The sequence below is a fragment of the Canis lupus genome, chromosome 15 (assembly GCF_011100685.1).
Source record: "Canis lupus familiaris isolate Mischka breed German Shepherd chromosome 15, alternate assembly UU_Cfam_GSD_1.0, whole genome shotgun sequence".
NCBI classification, from domain to species: Eukaryota; Metazoa; Chordata; class Mammalia; order Carnivora; family Canidae; genus Canis; species Canis lupus.
Genome location: NC_049236.1, coordinates 14,855,543 through 14,879,522, shown reverse-complemented (window position 1 = coordinate 14,879,522; position 23,980 = coordinate 14,855,543). Strand labels below are relative to the sequence as shown.

Here is a 23,980-nt window from a genome sequence, read left to right as displayed (position 1 = left end):
AAGGAGAGAGAGAGAGAGAGCGTCCCAAGCAGATTCAATGCTCAGTTGGAGCCCAATGTAGGGTTCAATCTCATAATCTTGAGATCACCATCCAAGCCCAAACCAAGAGTTGGTAACTTAATTGACTGAGCCACTCAGGCACCTCAGGGATATCCCTTTTTAACTGACTTTACAATTTATTTTTATTTATTTTATTTTTTAAAGACTTTATTCGAGAGAGAGAGAGAGAGAGAGAGAGAAGCATAGAGACAGGCAGAGAGAGAAGCAGGCTCCATACGGGGAGCCCAATGTAGGAGTTGATCCCAGGACTCCGGGGTCACGCCCTGGGCCAAAGGCGGTGCTAAACCGCTGAGCCACCTAGGCTGCCCCAGGGTTTCTTTTTTTGCAGTGAAACTTTAGTATTCCAGGGACGCCTGGGTGGCTCAGTGATTGAGCATCTGCCTTTGGCTCAAGGCCTGATCCTGGAGTCCTGGGATTGAGTCCCGCAAGGGGCTCCCCACAGGGAGCCTGCTTCTCCCACTGCATATATTTATGCCTCTCTCTCTCTCTCTCTCTCTCTCTCTCTCTGTCTTTCGTGAATAAGTGAATAAAATCTTAGAAAAAAATCCACATGTAAGTGGATTCACACAATTCAAACCCATGTTGTTGTTCAAGGGTCAATTGTATAAATGTCAATTTGCAATGCAATAAAGCTTAGAGAAGCTTTATTTAGAGAAGATAGTCTGTATAATAATAATAATAATAATAATAATGATGATGATTCATTAGAATTTATTAAGACTTTTTTTGTAGCCTAATTAATATATGGTCCATTTTTATAAATGATCTGTAATATTTGAATATAATGTGTATTTGTTGTTTTGAGTATAGTTTTTTTTTTTTTTAAGATTTTATTTATTCATGAGAGACACAGAGGCAGAGACATCGGCAGAGGGAGAAGCAGGCTCCCCACTTAATGGGAAGCCCACCTCGGGGCATGATCCCAGGACCCTGAGATCATGACAGGAGCCAAAGGCAACGCTTAACCAACTGAGCCACCCAGGCGCCCCTCAACTACAATTTTTGACTTCTATTTATTTATTTTGCTTTTTTTTTTTTTTTAAGATTTTATTTATTTGTGAGAAACAGAGAGAGAGAGAGAGGCAGAGACACAGGCAGAAGGAGAAGCAGGCTCCATGCAGGGAACCCAATGTGGGACTTGATCCCAGGTCTCCAGGATCACGCCCTGAGCCAAAGGCAGATGCTCAACTGCTGAGCCACCCAGGCGTCCCAGTCTAACTGCTGCTTAAAATTTTTCAGCCTAACCTTTTTATTTTTTTATTTTTTTTAAATTTTTATTTATTTATGATAGTCACACACACAGAGAGAGAGGCAGAGACACAGGCAGAGGGAGAAGCAGGCTCCATGCACCGGGAGCCTGACGTGGGATTTGATCCTGGGTCTCCAGGATCGCGCCCTGGGCCAAAGGCAGGCGCCAAACCGCTGCGCCACCCAGGGATCCAGCCTAACCTTTTTACATCCTTATCTCCATCCTCTATTCCTAAAGGTAACTGCTGCAAACCTTCACGGTTTCTCTTGTCAATCTGGTTGCCTCTTGGCTTTCCTCCATTGGGATTCTCCTTTCTTAGCTAGGTCAATTACTACCTGTCCGTCACTTTTCCAGCTTTTAAAATTTTAATGATGTGGCTTCCTGGCCCATTATATTTAATCTTTTTTACCTTAACAGCAACAACAAAACAAAAAACAAATAAAAGAATTTCGTTTATTGTTATGTAGACAGGCTTCAAAAGGGACTGGATGGATGTAAATGTGTGTTCAACCCACCATCTTTAACTAGAAGTCTTCCTTAAATCTTGTTAAATATAAGATTCCTGCTCCCTTCAAAGTCCCATTACCTTCATTACTATGAAATTTGGTGGCGATGTTAAGGAGATCTGGTGCGGGCGGGAGGGCGGGGGGCGGCGGGCGGGAGGGGGCGGAGAGGCGGGGGGAGGCGGGAGGGGCGGGAGTGGAGGGAGCGGATGCTTAGGGTCGAGGGCGGGGGTAGGGAGGGATGGAGGAGTGTTTAGTGCTTCCTTACAGACGGCTTCCTTCTTCAATTCCTTCCTTCCTTACTTCCTTCTTCAGTCCTTTCTTTCCTTTCCTTTCCTTTCCTTTCCTTTCCTTTTCTTTTCTTTTCTTTTTAAAGATTTGAGAGAGAGCGAGTGTGAGAGAATATGAAGAGGGGAGAGGTGCAGAGAGAGAAGTAGACTCCCTACTGAGCCAGATGCAGGGTTCAATCCCAGGACACAGATCACGACCTGAGCCTAAGGCAGACACTTAACTGACTGAACGACTCAGACACCCTTAAGCAGATATATTCTGAGTTTCTGAGTGAAATTTCTTCCAGTTTTATTTATGATTATACTATGATTGCTTCATTCATTCATTCATTCATTCATCTAACAAGTTCATTTTGGATACCTAATATGAGTCAGCTACTATTTTTTTTTAGGATTTTATTTATTTATTCATGAGAGACACAGAGAGACAGACAGAGACACAGGCAGAGGCAGAAGCAGGCCCCACGCAGGAAGCCCGATGTGGGACTTGATCCCGGAACTCCAGGATCATGCCCTGAGCGGAAGGCAGAGGCTCAACAGCTGAGCCACCCAGGTGTCCCAAGTCAGCTACTATTATATGCATTGGGGATTTAGCCGAGAACAAAACTGAAAAGGTCACATGGAGCCTATACTTAAAAGCTGGGTGAGAGTAAACAACAACAACAAAACACCCAAGTAAATAACTTCAGATTTTGATGAGCACAATGGAAGAAATAAACAAAAGGAAGCTAATTTTGATTGAGTGGCCTAGGAAGGCCTCGTTGGGGAAGTAATATTTAAGATGAGGCCTAAAGGATGAATAAGAGCTAGTCATTGGGAGAAGAGCTTTCTAGGCAGTCAGGTAGCAAGTGCAAAGGCTCCTGGATATGAAAAAGGGCTTGGGTGTTTTGAGGAACAGAAAGATTAACATAGTATTAGGATGGTAAAGGAAGGAGAACAGTAGGAGATGAATTTGGAGAGGTGGATTGGAGCCAGATCATGTAGAGCCTTGCACGGAATGGTAAGGAGCTCAAAACATCTTTTTTTCTCATTAGAGAGGAGGAGGGGAAAGAGCGGAGGCCGAGGGAGAGAGAATTTTTTTTTTTTAAGATTTTTATTTATTTGAGGAGGGGGAGGAGCAGAGGAAAAGCAGGGAGAGTCCCAAGCAGGCTCTGCAGTGGCAGAGCCCCAGTCAGGATCTATCTGAGGACCCTGAAATAATGACCTGTTCCCAAATCAAGAATCAAATGCTAATCCAACTGAGCCACCCAGGCGCCCCTTAAAATCTATTTTTAAATCTTTTTTTTTTTTTTTTTTTTTTTTTTTTGATCCTTGGGTGGCTCAGCGGTTTAGAGTCTGCCTTTGGACCTGGGCATGATCCTGGAGTTCCAGGATGGAGTCCCACATCGGGTTCCCTGCATGGAGCCTGATGTGGGACTTGATCCCCAGACTCTGGAATAACGCCCTGAGCCAAAGGGAGATACTCAACCACTGAGCCACTCAGGCATCCCTAAAATCTATTTTTTTAAAGATTTATTTTTATTTATTTATGATAGACATAGAGAGAGAGAGAGAGGCAGAGACACAGGCAGAGGGAGAAGCAGGCTCCATGCCAGGAGCCCGACGCGGGACTCGACCCCGGGACTCCAGGATCGCGCCCTGGGCCAAAGGCAGGCGCGAAACCGCTGAGCCACCCAGGGATACCCCCTAAAATCTATTTTTTTAAAAACATATTATTTAGGGGATCTCTGGGTGGCTCAGCGGTTTGGCGCCTGCCTTTGGCCCGGGGCGAGATCCTGGAGTCCCACATCCGGCTCCCTGCATGGAGCCTGCTTCTCCCTCTGCCTGTGTCTCTGCCTCTCTCTCTCTCTCTTTGTGTCTCTCATGAATAAATAAATAAAATCTTAAAAAAAAAAAACATGTTTATTCGAGAAAGAGAGAGAGCATAAGAGAGAGATCATGAGCAAGGGGGAGGGGCAGAGGGAGAAGCAAACTCCCCTCTGAGCAGGGAGACCTACTCAGGACTTGATCCCAGGACTGGGGCCATGACCCCAACAGAAGGCAGATGCTCAACTGACTGAACCACCCAAGTGCCCTAAAATCTATTTTTCATACAGCCAAGTTCCTCAAAGTCAGAAACCTTATCTTTGGGCAGCCCCGGTGGCACAGCGGTTTAGCTCCGCCTGCCACCCAGGGCGTGATCCTGGAGACCCTGGATCGAGTCCCACGTCAGGCTCTCTGTATGATGCCTGCTTCTCCCTCTGCTTGTGTCTCTGCCTCTCTCTCTCTGTCTCTATGAATAAATAAATAAAATCTTAAAAAAAAAAAAAAGAAACCTTATCTTTTGTCCTTAGGACCTAGTACAAAGCCTTGCACATCATAGTTGCTCTGTGAATATTAGTCTAACAGATAAGTGGGTCACACAAAGTACTAGACGTGTTTCTCAGACCCTAGCCCTGGCTGCAAGGTCTCTTCAGAGACCTCCCCTTCTCCAAACCAAATCTCCAGTTATCATGTAATCAGACAATAGTAGTCATTTAATGAGTGCTTAGCATGAGCCAGGTACAGTGCTGATTGTGAAATAAGCATTACTTCTAATTCTCTCAATATTCTTATTTTTTTTAATGATTTTATTCATTCATGAAAGACACACAGAGAGAGGCAGAGACATAGGCAGAGGGAGAATCAGGCTCCCTGCAAGGAGCCCGATGTGGGACTGGATCCCAGACCCTAGGATCATGCCTTGAGCCAAAGGCAGACGCTCAACTGCTGAGCCACCCAAGCGTCCCTCTCTCAATATTCTTAAGGAGTGATACCAATATTGTCCTCATCTTACATATAATCTTAAAAGATTACATGACTTGGCTCAGGCCCCCTCCTAATAATGGAGATCCCACGTGTTTGCCACAGGAATTGGTATTTTCAGGTCCAGTTCTATGCTACCCAGATTTCAAATTGCCTGACCCTTTACAGACTGGAGGAAAAATCCTTTGCAGAAATATTTCCCATTGTGTCCAATCTGGACAGAGATAAAATTCCTGTTCTTTTTTTTTTTTTTTTAAATTCCTGTTCTGATCACTGTATGGAAGGCCATAGTTGAAGGCAATGGAAGATGCTCCAGGTGTGAGAAAATGCGACCATTGCAGCCTGCCAGTTATCTTCCACTCTGCCAGTTGCAGGAAATGAAGCACATTGCTTTCCAAAACCGACTTGTCTTGCAACTTTCTGAACAAGTCACACCTTCCCTAAACCTGGGTTTCTGTTTCTACCAAATGGGACTGATAATCTCGACCTCACCAGTAGCTTTGTTGAGATTAAATAAAACGGCTAACATCTTTAAAGTGTCTAAGCACAGGATTCTGGCACGTACTGTGCAAACGACAAACGGTACCTCTGAGTGGAGGAAAAGAGCTGGGAGCACTAGACCAGCTAGATTTGGAGTGTGGGTAGGGCCTACGAGGATGGCGCCAGCGGATTGGGCGAGCCGAAGGGGGCGGGCCCAGGGGGAGGAGCTAGCCGCATCCCGCCGCAGCACTGACTTTGAATCAAGCGCGGTAGTTTCAGCGGTAGCCAATCCTAGGGTAGCATTTTCTTGCGTCAATTGTTGCTGAGGCTCAGAGCCACGAGTCTCACCGAAATCAGTTCTAGCCGTTGCTGCTGTACCCGTGCTCGGCTCTTACGTGTCCATCCGTTAGGACTGAGAGGAAGGGCAGAAAGTTTCGGATCACCTCCCTGAGTATCAGGGCCGGAAAGAGACTCTCGGCTACTTGCTCCAAACATGCAGACCAGCACCAGCTTCCCCTTCTGTGGAAGCCGCTGGCCGACGCCCAGTCAGGAGTTGTAGTACCAAAATTCCAGTTCTTACGCGACTTGCTAGAGAAGCAGGAAGTTGCTTTTTTTGGGGAAGGCGGGCCAGGCAGGGAAGGTACCCCGCAGAGCAAGTCGGCGAGGGCGGGGGGTGTCCTTGGGCTGGACTGGGGCAGAGTCCTGGCCCTTTAAACTCGAGGGGGAGGATCCGGAAGTGGATAGGCGGGGCAAAGGGCTTTGGTATATATAGGGGCCCAGCCGCGCGGGGTCTCCAATCTGCCATTTTCTGTCCCTGAATAGGTCTTTGGCTTCCCAAATTCCCTCTGTTTTCCTCACAGACTGTATTCTGCCCGCTGGCCCACCACCTCAGGGGAACGATGGCCGCAGAGTCCACAGCTACTGCCGCCATCGCTGCGGAGCTGGTTTCCGCCGACAAGTAAGCGGGACTGTGGAGCGCTTGAGGCACTGGCCAGTCCACGGGGAGGGGGGGTGGTGGACGCGGGAACCCCGGGAGGAAGAGACCGGTGAGAGGAAGGACTTGCCTCCTACCGAGGAACCGTCGCAGTTCGGGGAGGCCTGGACTGTAGAAACCCACCTTTGCAGAGAACCTCGCGTATTAGCAGTAACACTATTCGGCTGGCGCCCCCTGCCCCGCTTTTCGCGGCCGCCATCTTGCCGGGGGCAGCGGCGGCTCCTCCATCGCCTGCCCCTCTCCTTCCTCCCCCGGCCCGGGGCTATCCGCGAGGAGGCGGGGCCACAGGGCTCCTGTCCGTCTCTGTGCCCCTGCAGTCCCTGCACTCCTCTTGCACCTCCAATAGCGTTCCCAAACAACCTAGGAAAATAATTAACAGAGATTTGGCGCCAAAAAAAAAAAAAAAAAAAACCCACGAGGAGGGAGGCTGGCCCGGTGGGCTCGGGAGGGGGCGGGGCCTCCAGGGGGCGGGGCCGTACGCTCGAGTGTTCGCTTTCCTCCGCCAGCTCTGGAGCAGGGGGCGGGGTCCTGAGGAGGCGGGAAAACTCCATTGTTTGGGGCTGTGCGGCTCGCGGAGATTCTCCGACTTCCGCGGTGTGGCGCGGTGAAGCTGGTTTTCCACCGTCTCCTCGCGCATCTCCTAACCTCCAGTTCTCAGCTGTCCTCGTTCTTAGTGGAGAGAATAGTGACTCTTTAGGCTTTGGGACTGTTGGCGAGAGACTTTACTGTTTCGGAGGCGTTTTATCGAGACGCAAAGCATCTTCACCTAGGGTTGCTTGGAGCTCCGATTACTTCCAGCAGTGTTTGGTTGCTAGGCGAATGGGTAGTAGTATGTGTGCACAAAGTGTCTTAGGAAGATGGGGTAGAAACAGTTGCTTTGAAAGCGCCACAATGCTCGTCAAACGGAAGGTATTTCTTGAAGAGTGAGAGGGAACACTCCGTTAATTTGAGGAAGCAAGTGCTCTTTCCCTCTGGTGGGTCTGACTTCCCAATCGTCCCTTGTTTTTTAGGGGCTTTTGCTTATTTATCTTCTGCACTTCAGAAGTTAGCCTCCTCCTCTATAAAGAGAAAGGTTACTGTGAAGTTTTATGATTGGTCAATAGATTGACAATTATTATTATTATTTTTTAATTTATTTATGATAGAGAGAGAGAGAGAGAGAGAGAGAGAAGCAGAGACATAGGCAGAGGGAGAAGCAGGCTCCATGCACCGGGAGCCCGACGTGTGGGATTCGATCCCGGGTCTCCAGGATCACGCCCCGGGCCAAAGGCAGGCGCCAAACCGCTGCGCCACCCAGTGATCCCTAGATTGACAATTACTAGAGAATTACATATCTCTACCTGTGCTACCCACCACTTTTTGGTTCGTTTCCCTGTGGGTTTCATGTTGAGCACTGGTTCTCAAACCACCCTCAGAATCACCTGGGAACTCCTAGAAAATGCAATTTTAGTTTCAAGTTCCGTTTTCAGACTTCATTGATTTGTGTGTGTTTTTAAGATTTTATTTATTTACTCATGAGAGACACGGAGAACAAGAGGCAGAGACACAGGCAGAGGGAGAAGCAGGCGCCATGCAGGGAGCCCAACGTGGGACTCTATCCTGGACTAAGGATTACAACCTGGGCTGACGGCGGTGCTAAATCGCTGAACCAGGCCCCCTGCCCTCTATAGCTAAAGTTAGTAGTGAACTAGTCTCCAGCTTCCTGGCAGGTCATAAACAGAGAAAGTACTGGTGTGCCTCCAGAAAGGAAAATCATTAAGTGCCTTCTACCATAAGGTGCAAACTAAAACCGGCCAATTCTATGTATCAAGTGCTTTTTTGAGTGTTTTTACTTAATCCACATGAGTTTGCTATGAAGTAGTTATCTTCCTTTTATAGGTAAAAATAAAGATTAGAGTGGTCAAATAATGTCTACCTTCATAAATGGCACAGTCTGGGTTAAATCCCAGTATTTTGATTTTATACTTTTTTAAAAGATTTTATTTATTTGAGGGAGCACACAAGCAGACGGAGAGGGAGAAGCAGACTCCCCTGTTGAGCAGAGAGCCAGACAAAGTGGGGTTCAATTCAGGACGCAGAATCATAACCTGAGTTGAAGGCAAATGCCTAATCATCTGAGCCACCCAGATGCCCCTTGATTTTATACTTTCATTACCCATGAAGAAGCTTACGTTGAGAGTAAATTACATGAAAACCTAATTAGTCTGAGAGAACAGTAAAGATGGCATTTCTCAGTGTGGTATTCAGAGGTAAGGTGTTTAAGGGGGAGGGTAAAGAAAATGACTTGTTATTATCTCTAAAAAGATTATATATATATATATATATATATATATATATATATATGTAAGTGATGGACATAGAGGCAGAGACACAGGCAGAGGGAGAAGCAGGCTCCATGCAGGGAGCCCGACGTGTGGGACTCAATCCCAGGTCTCCAGGATCTCGCCCTGGACTGAAGGTAGCGCTAAACCGCTGAGCCACCCAGGTGTCCCTATTTTTAACTTCTTGAGGAACCTCCACACTTTTCCAGAGTGGCTGCACCAGCTTGCATTCCCACCAACAGTACAAGAGGGTTCCGTTTTCTCTACATCCTTGCCAACATCCTGTCTTGTTAATTTTAGCTATTCCCATGGGTGTAAGGGGTATGTATTGTGGTTTTGATTTGTATTTCCATGATGGCAAGTGATGTGGAGGAGTGTCTGACTCTGTTTCAGCTCAGGTCATGATCTCTGGTTCATGATATCAGCACCTTATCAGATTCCATACTCAGTGGGGAGTCTACTCTTTTCCTCTTCCTGTGCCCCTCCCCCTGCTGGCATGCACAAACACTCTCTCAAATCTTTTTATTTGGGATCCCTGGGTGGCGCAGCGGTTTGGCGCCTGCCTTTGGCCCAGGGCGCGATCCTGGAGACCCGGGATCGAATCCCACATAAAAATCTTTTTATTTTTATTTTTTTATTTTTTATTTTTTAAAGATTTTATTTATTCATGAGACACACACAGAGAGAGGGATGCAGAGACACAGGCAGAGGGAGAAGCAGGCTCCATGCAGGGAGCCCGACAGGGGACTCGATCCCAGGATTCCAGGATCACACGCTGGGCAGAAGGCAGGCGCTACACTGCTGAGCCACCCAGGGATTCCTGTTTTCTGTTTTTTTTTTTTTTTTTTTTTTAAATTTTTATTTATTTATGATAGTCACACAGAGAGAGGCAGAGACGCAGGCTGAGGGAGAAGCAGGCTGCATGCACCGGGAGCCTGACGTGGGATTCGATCCCGGGTCTCCAGGATCGCGCCCTGGGCCAAAGACAGGCGCTAAATAAACCGCTGCACCACCCAGGGATCCTTTTTTTTTTTTAATATTTTATTTATTTGATAGTGAAGAGGGAGAAGCAGGCTCCCCGCTGAGCAGATAGCTCAATGTGGGGCTTGATCCCAGGACACTAGGGTCATGACCTGAGTTGAAGGCAGATGCCTAACCCACCAAGCCACTCAGGTGCCCCAGCAATTTTTAAAAAAGATTTTATTGATTTATTTGACAGCACAAGGGCAGAGCAGGAGGCAGAGGGAGAAGAAGCAGGCTTCTCACTTAGGGAGGATACGGGGCTCGATCCCAGAACCTGGGATCATGACCTGAGTGCAAGGCAGATGCTTAACTCACTGAGCCACCCGGGTGCCCTGCAAACAAATGTATGTATGTATGTGTTTAAGATTTTATTTATTTATTCATGAGAGACAGAGAGAGAGGGGCAGAGACACACAGGCAGAGAGAGAAGCAGGCTCCATGCAGGGAACCAGGATCAGGCCCTGGGCTGAAGGTGGCGTTAAACTGCTGAGCCATCCGGGCTGCCCAAATGTATTTAATATATATTTAATGTGTTAGGTTTTAGAGATACAAAGATGAATTCAGTCTCAGTTTCTGGTCATCAGATCATAATCTAATAGGGCAGGTGTGTACTAAGTATACACATTTGTTCAGCTTGTATCAATCTGGCTTCTTTCCTTTCATGCCATCTAAGCAACATTACTAAAAATAATCATTGATTGTCTACATGCTAAATTAGTTCTTATTCTTAGCTTTCTAATTAGTTCTTAACCTTTTTGCTGCATCTAATACTGGTCACTCCCTCCTAATTTTGTTTTTCTTATCTCCATTTCTTCCTATCTTTGTTAATAATTGCTATTGATTCATTGAATAAAGTGCCTTGTCAACTTTCTTGTTTGATTTTCAAAAATCCTGTGAGATAAGTACTATTAATTATAGTTGATGAAACTGAGGCACCTCACAAGCCAAGTGGCAGTCACTTGCCCTCTCCTAGTGATTCAGAATTGGTCACTTATTTTCACAAATACTGATTAGGTACTAGGGCTTGTGCTTGGTGCTAGGATACAGCTAGAATAAGATAGATAGGATTTTTTTCCTTAGAGCTTAATCTTCTTGGGCAACCCAGAAAGTCAGTAGGCAATTGAAGTATAGTATGAAATGTGATGTGGTCATACATGTTACTAAATCATTTGTGTAATGGAGTAAGTTATTTCTCTGTAAAATAGAGGAGTATTGCCATCTACCACAAAATTTGTGAGAGGATTAAATGAAAATGAATAGGTACTGCATGTGTTTTTGGCAGTCAGATGTTTGCATTGATTTCTCTTTTTTTTAAGATTTACTTTTTTTTTTTTTTTACTTTTTAAAGATTTTATTTATTCATGAGACACACACACACACACACACACACACACACAGAGGCAGAGACACAGGCAGAGGGAGAAGCAGGCTCCATGCAGGGAGCCTGACATGGGTCTCAATCCTGGGTCCCCAGGATCACACCTGGGGTTGAAGGCGGTGCTAAACTGCTGAGCCTCCCGGGCTGCCCTAGAAAATACATTCCTGATTCAAAATCCAGAATGTTGGTTTTACAGTGAAGTGTCCTTTACCCCTTACTTCCTAATTTTCACATAGTTTTTCTTCTCACAGTGAACCAGTGTTAGGAATTTATTATGTATCCCTTAATGACAACCTTATGCATGCATATAGAAGCAAACTAGGGGCACCTGAGTAGCTCAGTGGTTGAGCATTTGCCTGAGTCAGGTCATGATCCCGGGGTCCTGGGATCGAGTTTTACATCAGGCTTCTCACAGGGGCCTGCTTCTCTCTGCCTCTCTCTGTGTGTCTCTCATGAATAAATAAATAAAATCTTTTAAAAAACCAAAACTGTATAGTTTTTTTTTTTTTTTCTGTGTATAGTTATTCTAAATTGTATAGATGATAGCCTATTTGACACATTTTTAGGCATTTAGCAATACATGTTGGAGATCATTCCTCATCAGGGCATAGTTTCCGTAATTTTTTTCTCTCTGTGTGTCTCTTGTGGATAAATAAATAAAATCTTAAAAAAAAAACAAAACAAAAAACAAGTTCTCCAAGTAATTCTCAGGTTGACTGAAGTTTGTGAACCACTGCTTTAATCCATCTCTTCTTCAGACTATACCAGTGCTACCTTAGTTCAGGCCCTTTTTATTTGTCTAGGCCATAAACAGTGGAAGTAAGTTTTATCACTGGTGAGTGCTTAACAATGTTATTTTTTAAAGTATTGTTTTAAAAGATTTAAGTAATTTGTTTTTGAAAGATTTTATTTATTTGACAGCACAAGCAGAGAGATCATTAGGCAGAGGCAGGCAGGGAGAGGGAGAATCAGAATCAGGCTCCCTGTTAGCAGGCCAGGTCCCAGGACCCTTGGATCATGACCTGAGTGGAAGGCAGATATTTAACCAACTTAGCCACCCAGGCACCCCAATATTTTATTTATTTGAGAGAGAGCACATACAGGTGTACGGAAGCTGGAGGGAGAGGGAGAGGAAGAAAGAATCTGAAGCATACCTGGACACTGGGCCTGATGTCATGATCACTAGAACATGACCTGAACTGAAACCAAGTGTCAGCCAGCTACCTGACTGAACCACTCAGGTGCCCCTACAATGTTATTTTTATAATGGTTTTACTGATTTTCTAGTTTCTAATTTTATCTACTTCAAACTATTTTTTGTACTACAATTAGAGTATATAAAATATAAATTTGATTATATTATACCTGAGTCACTTCAGAATAAAAACTTAAAGCCTTACATGGCATTAAAACAAAATAATCTGGCTCCTATAAACTCATCCACTTGCTCCTTGTAATATCTTCTAAATGGAAAGTGGGACAAGGAAAGTTAGATAAAGTCTAGTGCTTGGGGGATCCCTGGGTGGCGCAGCGGTTTGGCGCCTGCCTTTGGCCCAGGGCGCGATCCTGGAGACCCGGTATCAAATCCCACGTCGGGCTCCCGGTGCATGGAGCCTGCTTCTCCCTCTGCCTGTGTCTCTGCCTCTCTCTCTCTCTCTCTCTGTGACTATCATAAATAAATAAAAAAAAATTAAAAAAAAAAAAAAAAGTCTCGTGCTTGGAATTTACATTCTAGTTTAAGGAAGTGTTCTCCAAGATAGGGAAGATTTAAGCTTTAATAATGATACAGAGATTGACACTGTATGACACTTGCCTTATTCATGACTTATTTTTAAACATTAGGATTTTTATTTTTATTTTTTAAAAGATTTTATTATTTATTCATGAGAGACAGAGGGGCAGAGGCAGAGACACAGGCAGAGAGAGAAGCAGGCTCCAGGTAGGGAGCCTGACATGGGATCTCCCAGGCTCTCCAGGATCACGCCCTGGGCCGAAGGCGGCGCTAAACCGCCCAGCCACGCAGGCTGCCCAACATAAGGTTTTTTTTTTTATTTATTTATTTATTTATTTATTTATTTATTTATTTATTTATTTATTTATTTATTTATTTATTTATTTATTTATTTATTTTTAAAGGATTTATTTATTCATAGAGATACAGAGGAGGGGGGGCAGAGACACAAGGCAGAGGGCGAAGCAGGCACCAGGCAGAGAGCCCGAGGTAGGACTCTATCCAGAGTCTCCAGGATCACGCCCTGGGCTGCAGGTGGCGCCAAACCGCTGCGCCACCGGGGCTGCCCAACATTAGGTTTTTTATTTTTATTTTTATTTTTTCAAAAGATTTTTATTTATTTATTCATAGAGACAGAGAGAGAGAGAGAGGCAGAGACGCAGGCAAGAGGGAGAAGCAGGCTCCATGCAGAGAGCCCGACGTGGGACTCGATCCAGGGTCTCCAGGATCACGCCCTGGGCTGCAGGCGGCGCTAAACCGCTGCGCCACGAGGGCTACCCACATTAGGTTTTTTAAAAATGAGATCTAATTGACAGTTTCAGGTGTGCAACGTAATGATCCAATGTTTGTGTATATAATGGCTAAATGATTGCTACAATAAGTCTTGATAGGGCTTTTTCCAGTTTAAATTAGCTCTTACAAAATGGTCAATGTGTTTAAAAGATTCCTTTTTTTTTTTTTAATTGATTTATGATAGAGAGAGAGAGGCAGAGACACAGGCAGAGGGAGAAGCAGGCTCCATGCACCGGGAGCCCGATGTGGGATTCGATCTCGGGTCTCAGGATCGCGCCCTGGGCCAAAGGCAGGCGCCAAACCACTACGCCACCCAGGGATCCCTAAGAGATTCCTGCTTAGGGATGCTTGGGTGGCTCAGAGGTTGAGCCTCTGCCTGCGGCTCAAGGCGTGATCCTGGGCTCGAGTCCCCCATCGGGCTGGGCTCCCCACAGGGGGAACCGGATTCTCCCTATGCCTGTGTCTCTGCCTCCCTCTCTGTGTCTCTCATGAATAATAATAATAAAAAAAAAGATTCCTGCTTGGAAACGGTGGATTGAAGGTGATAATGCAAGCACAAATAGCAAGAAGATGGCAGAATTGGCACTTGTGTTTATAGCCTGTACTCCTAGCTCTTTGTTAGCCATATTAGGAAGTTAAAAACCAGGGCTGTCAGTAATAATAACCCACTAGCAGATACTTGAAAATAATCTATTTAAGATAAAGTCTATTTCTTTTAAAGATTTATTTATTTATTTATTTATTTATTATTTATTTATTTATTTATTTATTTATTTATTTATTTATTTATATTTTTAAAATTTATTTATTCATGAGAGACAGAGAGGCAGAGACCATAGGCAGAGAGAGAAGCAGGCTCCATCCTGGAAGCCTGTTGTGGGACTCAATCCCAGGACCTCGGGATTACGCCCTGAGCCAAAGGCAGACCTTTGGGAGCCACCCAAGCATCCCTAAACTTGGTATTTTAACAGTGGGAAAGTACCTGCTTTTCAAAAGAAACATGCTATGGAGAAAGCTTTTTTTTTTTTTTTTTTTTTAATGGTTAAAAATTTTTGTTTAAATTCAATAACATAAAATGCATTATTGGTTTCAGAGGTAAACGTGATTGATTCATCAGTCTCATACAATACCCAGTGCTCATTAAATCATGTGTCCTCCTTTTTTTTAAATTTTTTTTTTTTTTTAAGATTTTATTTATTTATTCATGATAGACACAGAGACACAGGCAGAAGCAGGCTCCATGCAGGGAGCCTGACGTGGGACTCGATCCTGGGACTCCAGGATCAGGCCCTGGGCTGAAGGCAGCACTAAACCGCTGGGCCACCAGGGCTGCCCATCATGTGTCCTCCTTAAGGTCCATCACCCAGTTACTCCATCCCCTCATCCCTGCCCTCCAGCGACCCTCAGTTTATTTACTGTGATTAAGAATCTTATGGTTTGTTTCCCTTTCTGATTGTCTTTTTTTTCCCCCTTTTTTTCCTCTCTGTTCCTGTTTTGTTTCTTAAATTCCATATATGAGTGAGATCATAGAATTGTCTTTCTCTGATGGACTTATTTCAGTTGGCATAATATCCTCTAGTTCTGTCCTTATTGCAAATGGTAAGATATCTTTCTTTCCTTTTTTTTTTTTAAATTGCATTTCCTTTTTTTTTTTTTTTTTTTTTTAATTTCTATTTATGATAGTCACACAGAGAGAGAGAGGCAGAGACACAGGAGGAGGGAGCAGCAGGCTCCATGCACCGGGAGCCCAATGTGGGATTCGATCCCGGGTCTCCAGGATTACGCCCTGGGCCAAAGGCAGGCGCCAAACCGCTGCGCCTCCCAGGGATCCCTCTTTTTTTTGTTTTTTTTTTTTTTTGTTTTTTGATGGCTGAGTAGTATCCGTGTGTGTGTGTGTGTGTGTTGACCACATCGTCTTTATCCATTTGTCCATGGACATCTGGGCTCTTTCCATAGTTTGGCTATTGTGGACTTTGCTGCTATAAACATTGGGGTACAGGTCCCCTTTCAAATCACTACATTGTATATTTGGGGTAAATAGTAACTGCAATTGCAGGGTGGTAGGGTGGCTCTATTTTCAACTTTTTGAGGAACTCTCATGCTGTTTTCCAGAGTGGCTGTGCCAGCTTGCATTCCCACCAACAGTGTAACTAGGGTTTCCCATAGGGGAAAGCTTTTTATTTTTTTTTTTTTAAGATTTTATTTATTTATTCATGAGAGACACAGAGTGAGAGAGAGAGAGGCAGAGACACAGGCAGAGGGAGAAGCAGGCTCCATGCAGGGAGCCTGATGTGGGACTCATCCCAGGTCTCCAGGATCATGCCCTGGGGCGAAGGTAGGTGCCAAACCATTGAGCTACCCAGGTGTCCCACCTCTAAAATCATCTAAACACCTGTAGCTTGTTCTCTGTACTAAAAAAGAAATGTGCAGCTGTGCACCAGAATACATACAGCTAAGTTGTCATAATAGGCAAAAACTAAAAATGAGACAAATGTTCATTAAAGTTCAAAAAACCAATTAAAGGGGCATCCCAGGTGGCTCAGCGGTTTAGCGTCTCCTTCATTCAGCCCAGGGTGTGATCCTGGAGACCTGGGATCGAGTCCCTCATCAGGCTCCTTGCATGAAGCCTGTTTTTCCCTCTGCCTGTGTCTCTGCGGCGCGTGCTCACTCTCTCTCTCTCTCTCATGAATAAATAAATAAAATCCTAAAACGGAAAGTGATTAAAAAAGTAAAGAATGTTTTACATTCACCCTCATTTACCATTGTCAGTGCTTTTTTTTTAAATTTTTATTTATTTATTTATTTATGATTGTCACACACAGAGAGAGAGAGAGAGAGAGAGAGAGAGAGGGGCAGAGACACAGGCAGAGGGAGAAACAGGCTCCATGCACCGGGAGCCCGACGTGGGATTCGATCCCGGGTCTCCAGGATCGGGCCCTGGGCCAAAGGCAGGCGCCACACCGCTGTGCCACCCAGGGATCCCTGTCAGTGCTTTTTATTTATGTAGATCCAAATTTCTACCTGGTGTTACTTTCTCTACCTAGACTTCCTTTATTTTATTTATTTTTTTAAAGATTTTAAAATTATTTTTTCATGAGAGACACAGAAGGAGAGAGAGGCAGGGACACAGGCAGAAGGAGAAGCAAGCTCCACGCAGGGAGCCTGACCTGGGACTGGATTCCAGGTCTCCAGGATCATGCGTGGGGCCAAATGCAGCACTAAACCGCTAAGCCACTGGGGCTGCCCTGCCTAGACTTCCTTTAATATTTTTTTTCTCATAGTTGGCTACTGGTGTAAATCCTCTCTTTTTAAAAAAAATTATTCATGAGAGACACACAGAGGCAGAGACCTGCAGAAGGAGAAGCAGGCTTCCTCTCTCTTTTTCTCTGAATAAATAAATCTTAAAAAAAAAATAAAAAAGAATAGGTTGATAGTTTCTTTCAGTATTTTATTTTATTTTTTACTTTTAAAGATTTTATTTATTCATGAGAGACAGAGAGAGAGGCAGAGAGGTAGACAGAGGGAGAAGCAGGCTCCATGCAGGGAGCTTGATATGGGACTCCATCCCAGGACTCCAGGATCACGCCCTGGGCTGTAGGCCTCGTGCTAAACAGCTGGGCCACTGGGGCTGCCCTCTTTCAGTATTTTAAAAATAATGCTTTACTATCTTCTGGCTTGCGTTTCTAACAAGTTGGCTATCATTCTTATATTTGTTATTATGACTAAGTATCTTTTTTCCTTTGCCTGATTTTATATCTTTTTTTTTAACATAAGCTCCATGCCCAACATGGGGCTTGAACTGACTATCTTGAGATTGAGAGTTGGATGCTATACTGATTGAACCAGCCAGGCACCACCCCTATGGTTTTTTATCTATCACTGGTTTTTAGCACTTGATAATTATGTGCTTTGGTGTGTTTTTTTTTTTTCGTGTTTCTTTTGCTTGGAGTTTGTTGATTTTTGGATCTGTGGATTTATGCTTATCAAAATTGGCAAGTTTTCTGCCATCTTTTATTTTTAAATATTTTATTTATTCATGAGAGACAGAGAGAGGCAGAGACACAGGTAGAGGGAGAAGCAGGCTCCACGCAGGGAGCCCGACATGGGACCCTATCCCTGGACTTCAGGATGACACCCTGGGCCAAAGGCAGGCGCTAAACCGCCGAGCCACCCAGGGAACCCTGCCATCATTTCTTTAAGTATTTTCTCCATTCCTTTATTTTTTTAATTAAAAAAAAAAAGATTTATTCATTCATTCATTCATGAGAGACACACAGAGCCAGAGACACAGGCAGAGGGAGAAGCAGGCTCCCTGTGGGGAACCTGACATGGGACTTGATCCCGGGACTCCAGGATCACTCCCTGGGCCAAAGGCAGGCACTAAACCGCTGAGCCACCCAGGGATCCCCGACCCCAGGATTTCTAAATGAGCCAAAGGCAGACGGTCAACAACTGAGCCACCCAGGCGCCCTTCCTCCATTCCTTTAAATCTTTCCTCTCCCACCCCTATCCTTTCCTCTAATCCACATTTGTTAGTCTGTTTAGTGTTTCATACTCATGAAATTATTATTACTTTTTAAAGATTTATTTATGATAGGCAGAGACACAGGAGGAGGGACAAGCAGGCTCCATGCTGGGAGCCCGACGGGGGACTCGATCCCGGGACTCCAGGATTGGGCCCTGGGCCAAAGGCAGGCGCCAAACCGCTGAGCCACCCAGGGATCCCGAAATTATTTTTTTTAATTAAAATTAAAATTAAAATTTATTTATTCATCAGAGGCAGAGACCTAGGCAGAGGTGAAGCAGGCTCCCTGTGGGAAGCGTGATATGTGGGACTTAATCCCAGGATTCCGGGACCATGACCTGAGCCAAAGGCAGACGCTCAACCACTGAGCTATCCAGGTGCCCCAAACTCATGAAGTTATTATTTTTTAAGAATTTATTTATTTATTCATGAGAGACACACAGAGGCAGAGACACAGGCAGAGGGAGAAGCAGGCTCCATGCAGGGAGCCTGACATGGGACCTGATCTGGATCTCCAGGATCAGGCCCTGGGCTGAAGGCGGCACTAAACTGCTGATCCACCTGGGCTTCCCTACTCATGAAGTTCTATTAAAAAAAGTTTATTTTAGAGGGGCTGGGGGAGAGGACAGAGGGAGGAGAACTGAAAACAGACTCTGCATTGAGCATGTATGTAGCCTGTCATGGAACTCAATATCATGACCTTGAGATTATGACCAGAGCCAAAATCAAGACTCAGAACGCTTAATTGACTGAACCATCCTGGTGCCCGAAAGTTCTGTTTTTGTTTTTTAAGCCTTTGTGTTTTCGTTTTGTATAATTTTCACTGCTGTCTTTAAATTCCTAATAATAATCTTGTTTAGTCTGATCAGTGCTAATCTTATTAAGTATATTTTTGTCTCCAGAAGTGTGATTTGAGAAAAATATAATTTTTTCTTTATTATTATTATTATTATTATTTTTTTTTTTTTTAAAGATTTTATTTATTTATTCATGATAGTCACAGAGAGAGAGAGGCAGAGACACAGGCAGAGGGAGAAGCAGGCTCCATGCACCGGGAGCCCGACGTGGGATTCGATCCCGGGTCTCCAGGATCACGCCCCGGGCCAAAGGCAGGCGCCAAACCGCTGCGCCACCCAGGGATCCCAATTTTTTCTTTTTTAAATACCTATTTTTAGTCCTGCTTTCCTTACATTCTTGAAGATGTGGAATACATTAATTAATTAATTAATTAATTAATTTATTTATTTGGAATACATTTAAATAACTGCATTTATGTCCTCATCTATTTCTATCATCTGTCCTTTCTGGTCTGTTTCTATTATTACCTTTTTTTCACTATGAATTTTATTTTATTTTATTTTATTTTTTATTTTATTTTATTTTTGTTTTGTTTTATTTAATTTATTATATTTTTCACTATGAATTTTAATTCTCTGCTTCTTTGTTTGCCTGATAATTTTTTAGTTACATAACTTATTAGACATTGTGAGGTTTATTGCCGAGTGATGGTTTTTGTGTTTTGTTTTTTTAATTCCTTTGGCTATATTTTGATTTTGGGATGCAGTTACTTGGAAACAGTTCAGTCCTGTTAGGATTGCCTCTAAGTTTTTTTTTTTTTTTTTTTTTAATTTTTATTTATTCATGATAGGCACACAATGAGAGAGAGAGAGGCAGAGACACAGGCAGAGGGAGAAGCAGGCTCCATGCACCGGGAGCCCGACATGGTATTCGATCCCGGGTCTCCAGGATCGCGCCCTGGGCCAAAGGCAGGCGCCAAACCGCTGTGCCACCCAGGGATCCCTCCTTAGTGGATTTAAAACTCTGTTACTAAAGGGGTACTTGCCCTCTGTAGTGCAGGTCTTTGTACCCTGGCTATTGGGAATGTGAACTATTGTCAACCCTGTGTGATCTCTGAAGATTGATCTCTTTTTTGGTAACTCTTACCTAAGTTTCCTCATGGAGAAGCTGATTAGCAGTTAGCCAAAGACTGGAGAGAACCTTCTGTAGATAACTGGAGCTTGCTGTCTCAATCCTGTATATTCTAGCCACCTCGACCTCCAAACCCCAAACTCTTGTCTCAGTTCTATGAGACAGAGCTCTTTTGGGTTCTGTGCTATGGACAAAATTCTGTACACAGTAAGTTGTGCACATTTACAGGGCTTATTTCATTTATTTCCCTTCTTTCAGGTCAGTGTTCTGTGCTACTAGCAGTTCATTGTTTGAAAACTGATATTTCATGTTCTTGGCCATTTTTTAGTTGTTTGAGGTGGGAGGGTGAGTCTGGTATCTGTTAACTTCCATTACGGCTAATAGTTAAAATATAGTACTTTGACCCTCATCTATGTGGGGTATAAAACATTTTGTGTATTTTTGTTGCCAGTAGAGTGCCTCAGTATTTGTAGCATTTATATACAGCATTCCTGTGTGTGTGTGTGTGTGTGTGTGTGTGTGTGTGTGTGTGTGTTTAATGTTAGGGAGTATCTCCCTTTATTTTTACTTTTTTAAAGATTTTATGTACTTATTCATGAGAGGCAGAGACATAGGCAGAGGGAGAAGCAGGCTCCCCACAAGGAGCCTGATGAGGGACTTGATCACCACCTGAGCCAAAGGCAGACGCTCAACCACTGAGCCACCCAGGCTTCTCTCATGTGTTTGTTTTTGTGCTCATATTCCATTCTATTTGGATATTTGTGTTACTATCACATTGGGTGATCCTAGACTGGTTTGTGATCTGTTGTTACTAGTCTACAAAGAGAGAAGTATAAAAATTTGGAGTACTATTTTATAAAAATTCATCTAATGGGGTGCCTGGCTGGCTCAGTTGGAAGAGCATGGGACTCTTGATCTTGGGGTTTTATATTTGAGCCCCATGTTGGATTTGATTCCTTAAAAAAAAAATCTAAAAAACCCAGCAAGGTGTGACTTTTTTTTTTTAAGATTTTATTTATTTATTCATGAGAGACACAGGTAGAGGGAGAAGCAGACATCTCTAGGAGTGACTGTTTAAAAAAAACAAAACACAAAACAAAATTTGTTGTACATTGGGGATCCCTGGGTGGCTCAGCGGTTTAGCGCCTGCCTTCGGGCCAGGGCGTGATACTGGAGTCTTGGGATTGAGTCCCACATCGGGCTCCTCCCTGCTTGGAGCCTGCTTCTCCCTCTGCCTGTGTCTCTGCCTCTCTTTCTTCTCTGTGTGTCTATCATGAATAAATAAAGTCTTTTGAAAAAAATAAAAATCTGGTCCTTCAACCACAGGTAATTTGAGAAGGTTTTATTAGAATCTGGCCAAAATAACCCATTAGTGAAGCTATTTGAACATAACCACCTATGACAAAATGTTTGTAGGTGAGGATCCACAGTCATCATTCCAAGATTCTGGGCAGATTATCTGCTTGCTTACCTGCAGCTAGAAGTACTGCCTTTTATTTTTTTAAAAGACACAGAGAGGCAGAGACATAGGCAGAGGGAGAAGTAGGCTCTATGCAGGGAGCCCGATGCGGGACTCCAGGATCACGCCCTGGGCTGAAGGCAGATGCTCAACTGCTGAGCTCCCTAGGTGTCCCTGAAGTGTACTGCCTTTTAAAATATTCCTCATTCCTATAGATCTAGCTATAAAGTGTCTGCTTATTTTCAACCCAGTTTTTTCCCCCATTCCTCGGGGCTTTTCATTAAACTTGTTGATCAATATAATGTTCACAGAAGGATTAGCTTTGTGCAGTGGCAGTATCGTAGCCAATGAATGAGGTATATTATATCCGAGGCAAGATTATTGCTAATTCACAGAAGGATTAGGAATTGGAAGCAAAGAGTTTGAATTCTCCTGAAAGTAACTGGCAAATTTTTAAAATTAAAATTTAAATCTTTGAAGTATGTTCTAAGACTCAGACTCCCAATATAATTCTCACCTGTTATTTATTTATTTATTTATTTATTTATTTATTTTTTATTTATTTATTAAGATTTTATTTATTCATGAGAATACACAGAGAGGAGAGAGAGAAGCAGAGACACACAGGCAGAGGGAGAAGCAGGCTTCATGCAGGGAGCCTGATGTGGGACTCGATCCTGGGTCCCCAGGATCATACTCCGGGCTGAAGGCGGCGCTAAACCGCTGAGCCACCGGGGCTGCCCTCACCTGTCATTTATAATCTCTTCTGCCTTTCTCTGTGCTTCTAAATAAGCTGTCCCCTCTGCTGGTTTTGTCTTGTTTTAAGTTTTTTTTTTTTTAGTGGTCTCTACACCCAGCGTGGGGCTTGAACTCACAACCCCCAGATGAAGAGTCCCGTATTCTATTGACTGAGCCAGCCAGATGCCTCCCTGTCCCTTCTGCTTTTTTAACTGTTTGGTTGGAGACTGTCTGTCTCCAAGGCACACAGTAGGTACTAAAATTAAAATATCTATTGGATTTAAATATCTATTGAATTGAGCAAGCTATTTTTTCATTTATCTTTTTATCTGTTTAACATATTGCATATGTTACTCATCTCTTTTCATAAATTTGTTATAGCTAAACAAAGTCCAGTTTTAAAAAACTAATAGGCTACATTCTATTTGTGTTTTTAAACTTTTGGAGAGTTTTCAGTTATTGTCTACATAGGAGAGCCCTTTTATCTTCTATAGCTTCTGTTCTCATAGTTCTAGCTTTCTTGCTATATGTACTCCCAATTCTGATTTATTGCTTCTGGGTAATACTTGGTTGTAAAGTACCTAGTAGTAAGGTTGCCTCTTTTCCTACTATTCTTTTCTCCATTTCACCAGTTTTGTTTGTTTCTTTAAGTAGGCTCCATGCCGAGCATGGAGCCCAACACAGGCTTGAGCTCACAGCTCTGAGATTAAGACCTATGCTGAAATCAAGAGTAGGACACTAAACCGATTTGGCCACCCAGGTGCCCTTCTCCATTTCACCAGTTAACAGAATTCTTAGCTTTTTTTTTTTGAGATCTGGCATGCTTTGGGGGGCACATTTAGAAATGATGTATGTCCTTATCTGGATATTGCCTTTGGGGTATATTTGAAAACTGATGATTAGAGCAGGTACAAATGCCAAGGATTTAAATTAATAGCAAGTGCATGGGGGTCAATCTATAGGGTTCCTACTAGTAACTTAAACAACCATGTCTTAAAACCTATCTTAAATAAAGTACAACTGTATTATGAAGAAATTGCAAATACAAGTGGATTGTAGGGATCTCTGGGTGGCGCAGCGGTTTAGCGCCTGCCTTTGGCCCAGGGCGCGATCCTGGAGACCCGGGATCGAATCCCACGTCGGGCTTCCGGTGCATGGAGCCTGCTTCTCCCTCTGCCTGTGTATCTGCCTCTCTCTCCTCTGTCTGTGTGACTATCATAAATAAATATTTAAAATAATTTAAAAAAATACAAGTGGATTGTACATTTTTCTTTCACTTTATTTACCAGTTAAAAATTTTTCTTAGGGATTGCCTGGGTGGCTCAGTGGTTAAGCGTCTGCCTTCAGCTCAGGGTGTGATCCTGGAATCCCAGAGTTGAATCCCACATCGGGCTCCCTGCATGGAACCTGCTTCTCTTCCCTCTGCCTATGTCTCTGCCTCTCTCTCTGTGTCTCTTGTGAATAAATAAATAAATAAATAAATAAATAAATAAATAAATAAAATCTTTAAAAAAACATTTTAGGGAGGTGTGACAGGGGGAAGGGCCGAGGCAGAGGGAGAGAGAGAATCCCAGGCAGACTCCCTGTTGAACCTAGAGCCTGACTCCGGTGATCCCATGACTCTGAGATCATGGCCCTAGCCAAAATCAAGAGTTGGATGGTCAACCAACTGAGCCACCCAAGACACTCTTATTTACCAATTTTCAAAATAATGCAGTGGTTT

At 43.7% G+C, this 23,980-nt stretch overlaps 1 protein-coding gene across 4 annotated transcripts in view; it reads left to right on the top strand.

Moving 5' to 3' along the window:
• The first annotated feature begins 5,730 nt into the window (after positions 1–5,730).
• NASP (nuclear autoantigenic sperm protein) overlaps positions 5,731–23,980 on the top strand; it is a 40,281-nt gene continuing 22,031 nt past the window's right edge. Inside the window, exons 1-2 of one of the 4 annotated variants that reach the window (XM_038558219.1) lie at positions 5,731–6,006; positions 6,189–6,324. In XM_038558219.1, coding sequence (XP_038414147.1) covers positions 6,266–6,324 — 59 coding nt within the window. In that variant the 5' untranslated portion in view covers positions 5,731–6,006; positions 6,189–6,265. Of the gene's footprint in view, positions 6,007–6,111; positions 6,325–23,980 lie in introns of those variants that run through there. The other 3 variants (XM_038558217.1, XM_038558218.1, XM_038558220.1) reach the window with 3 other exon arrangements.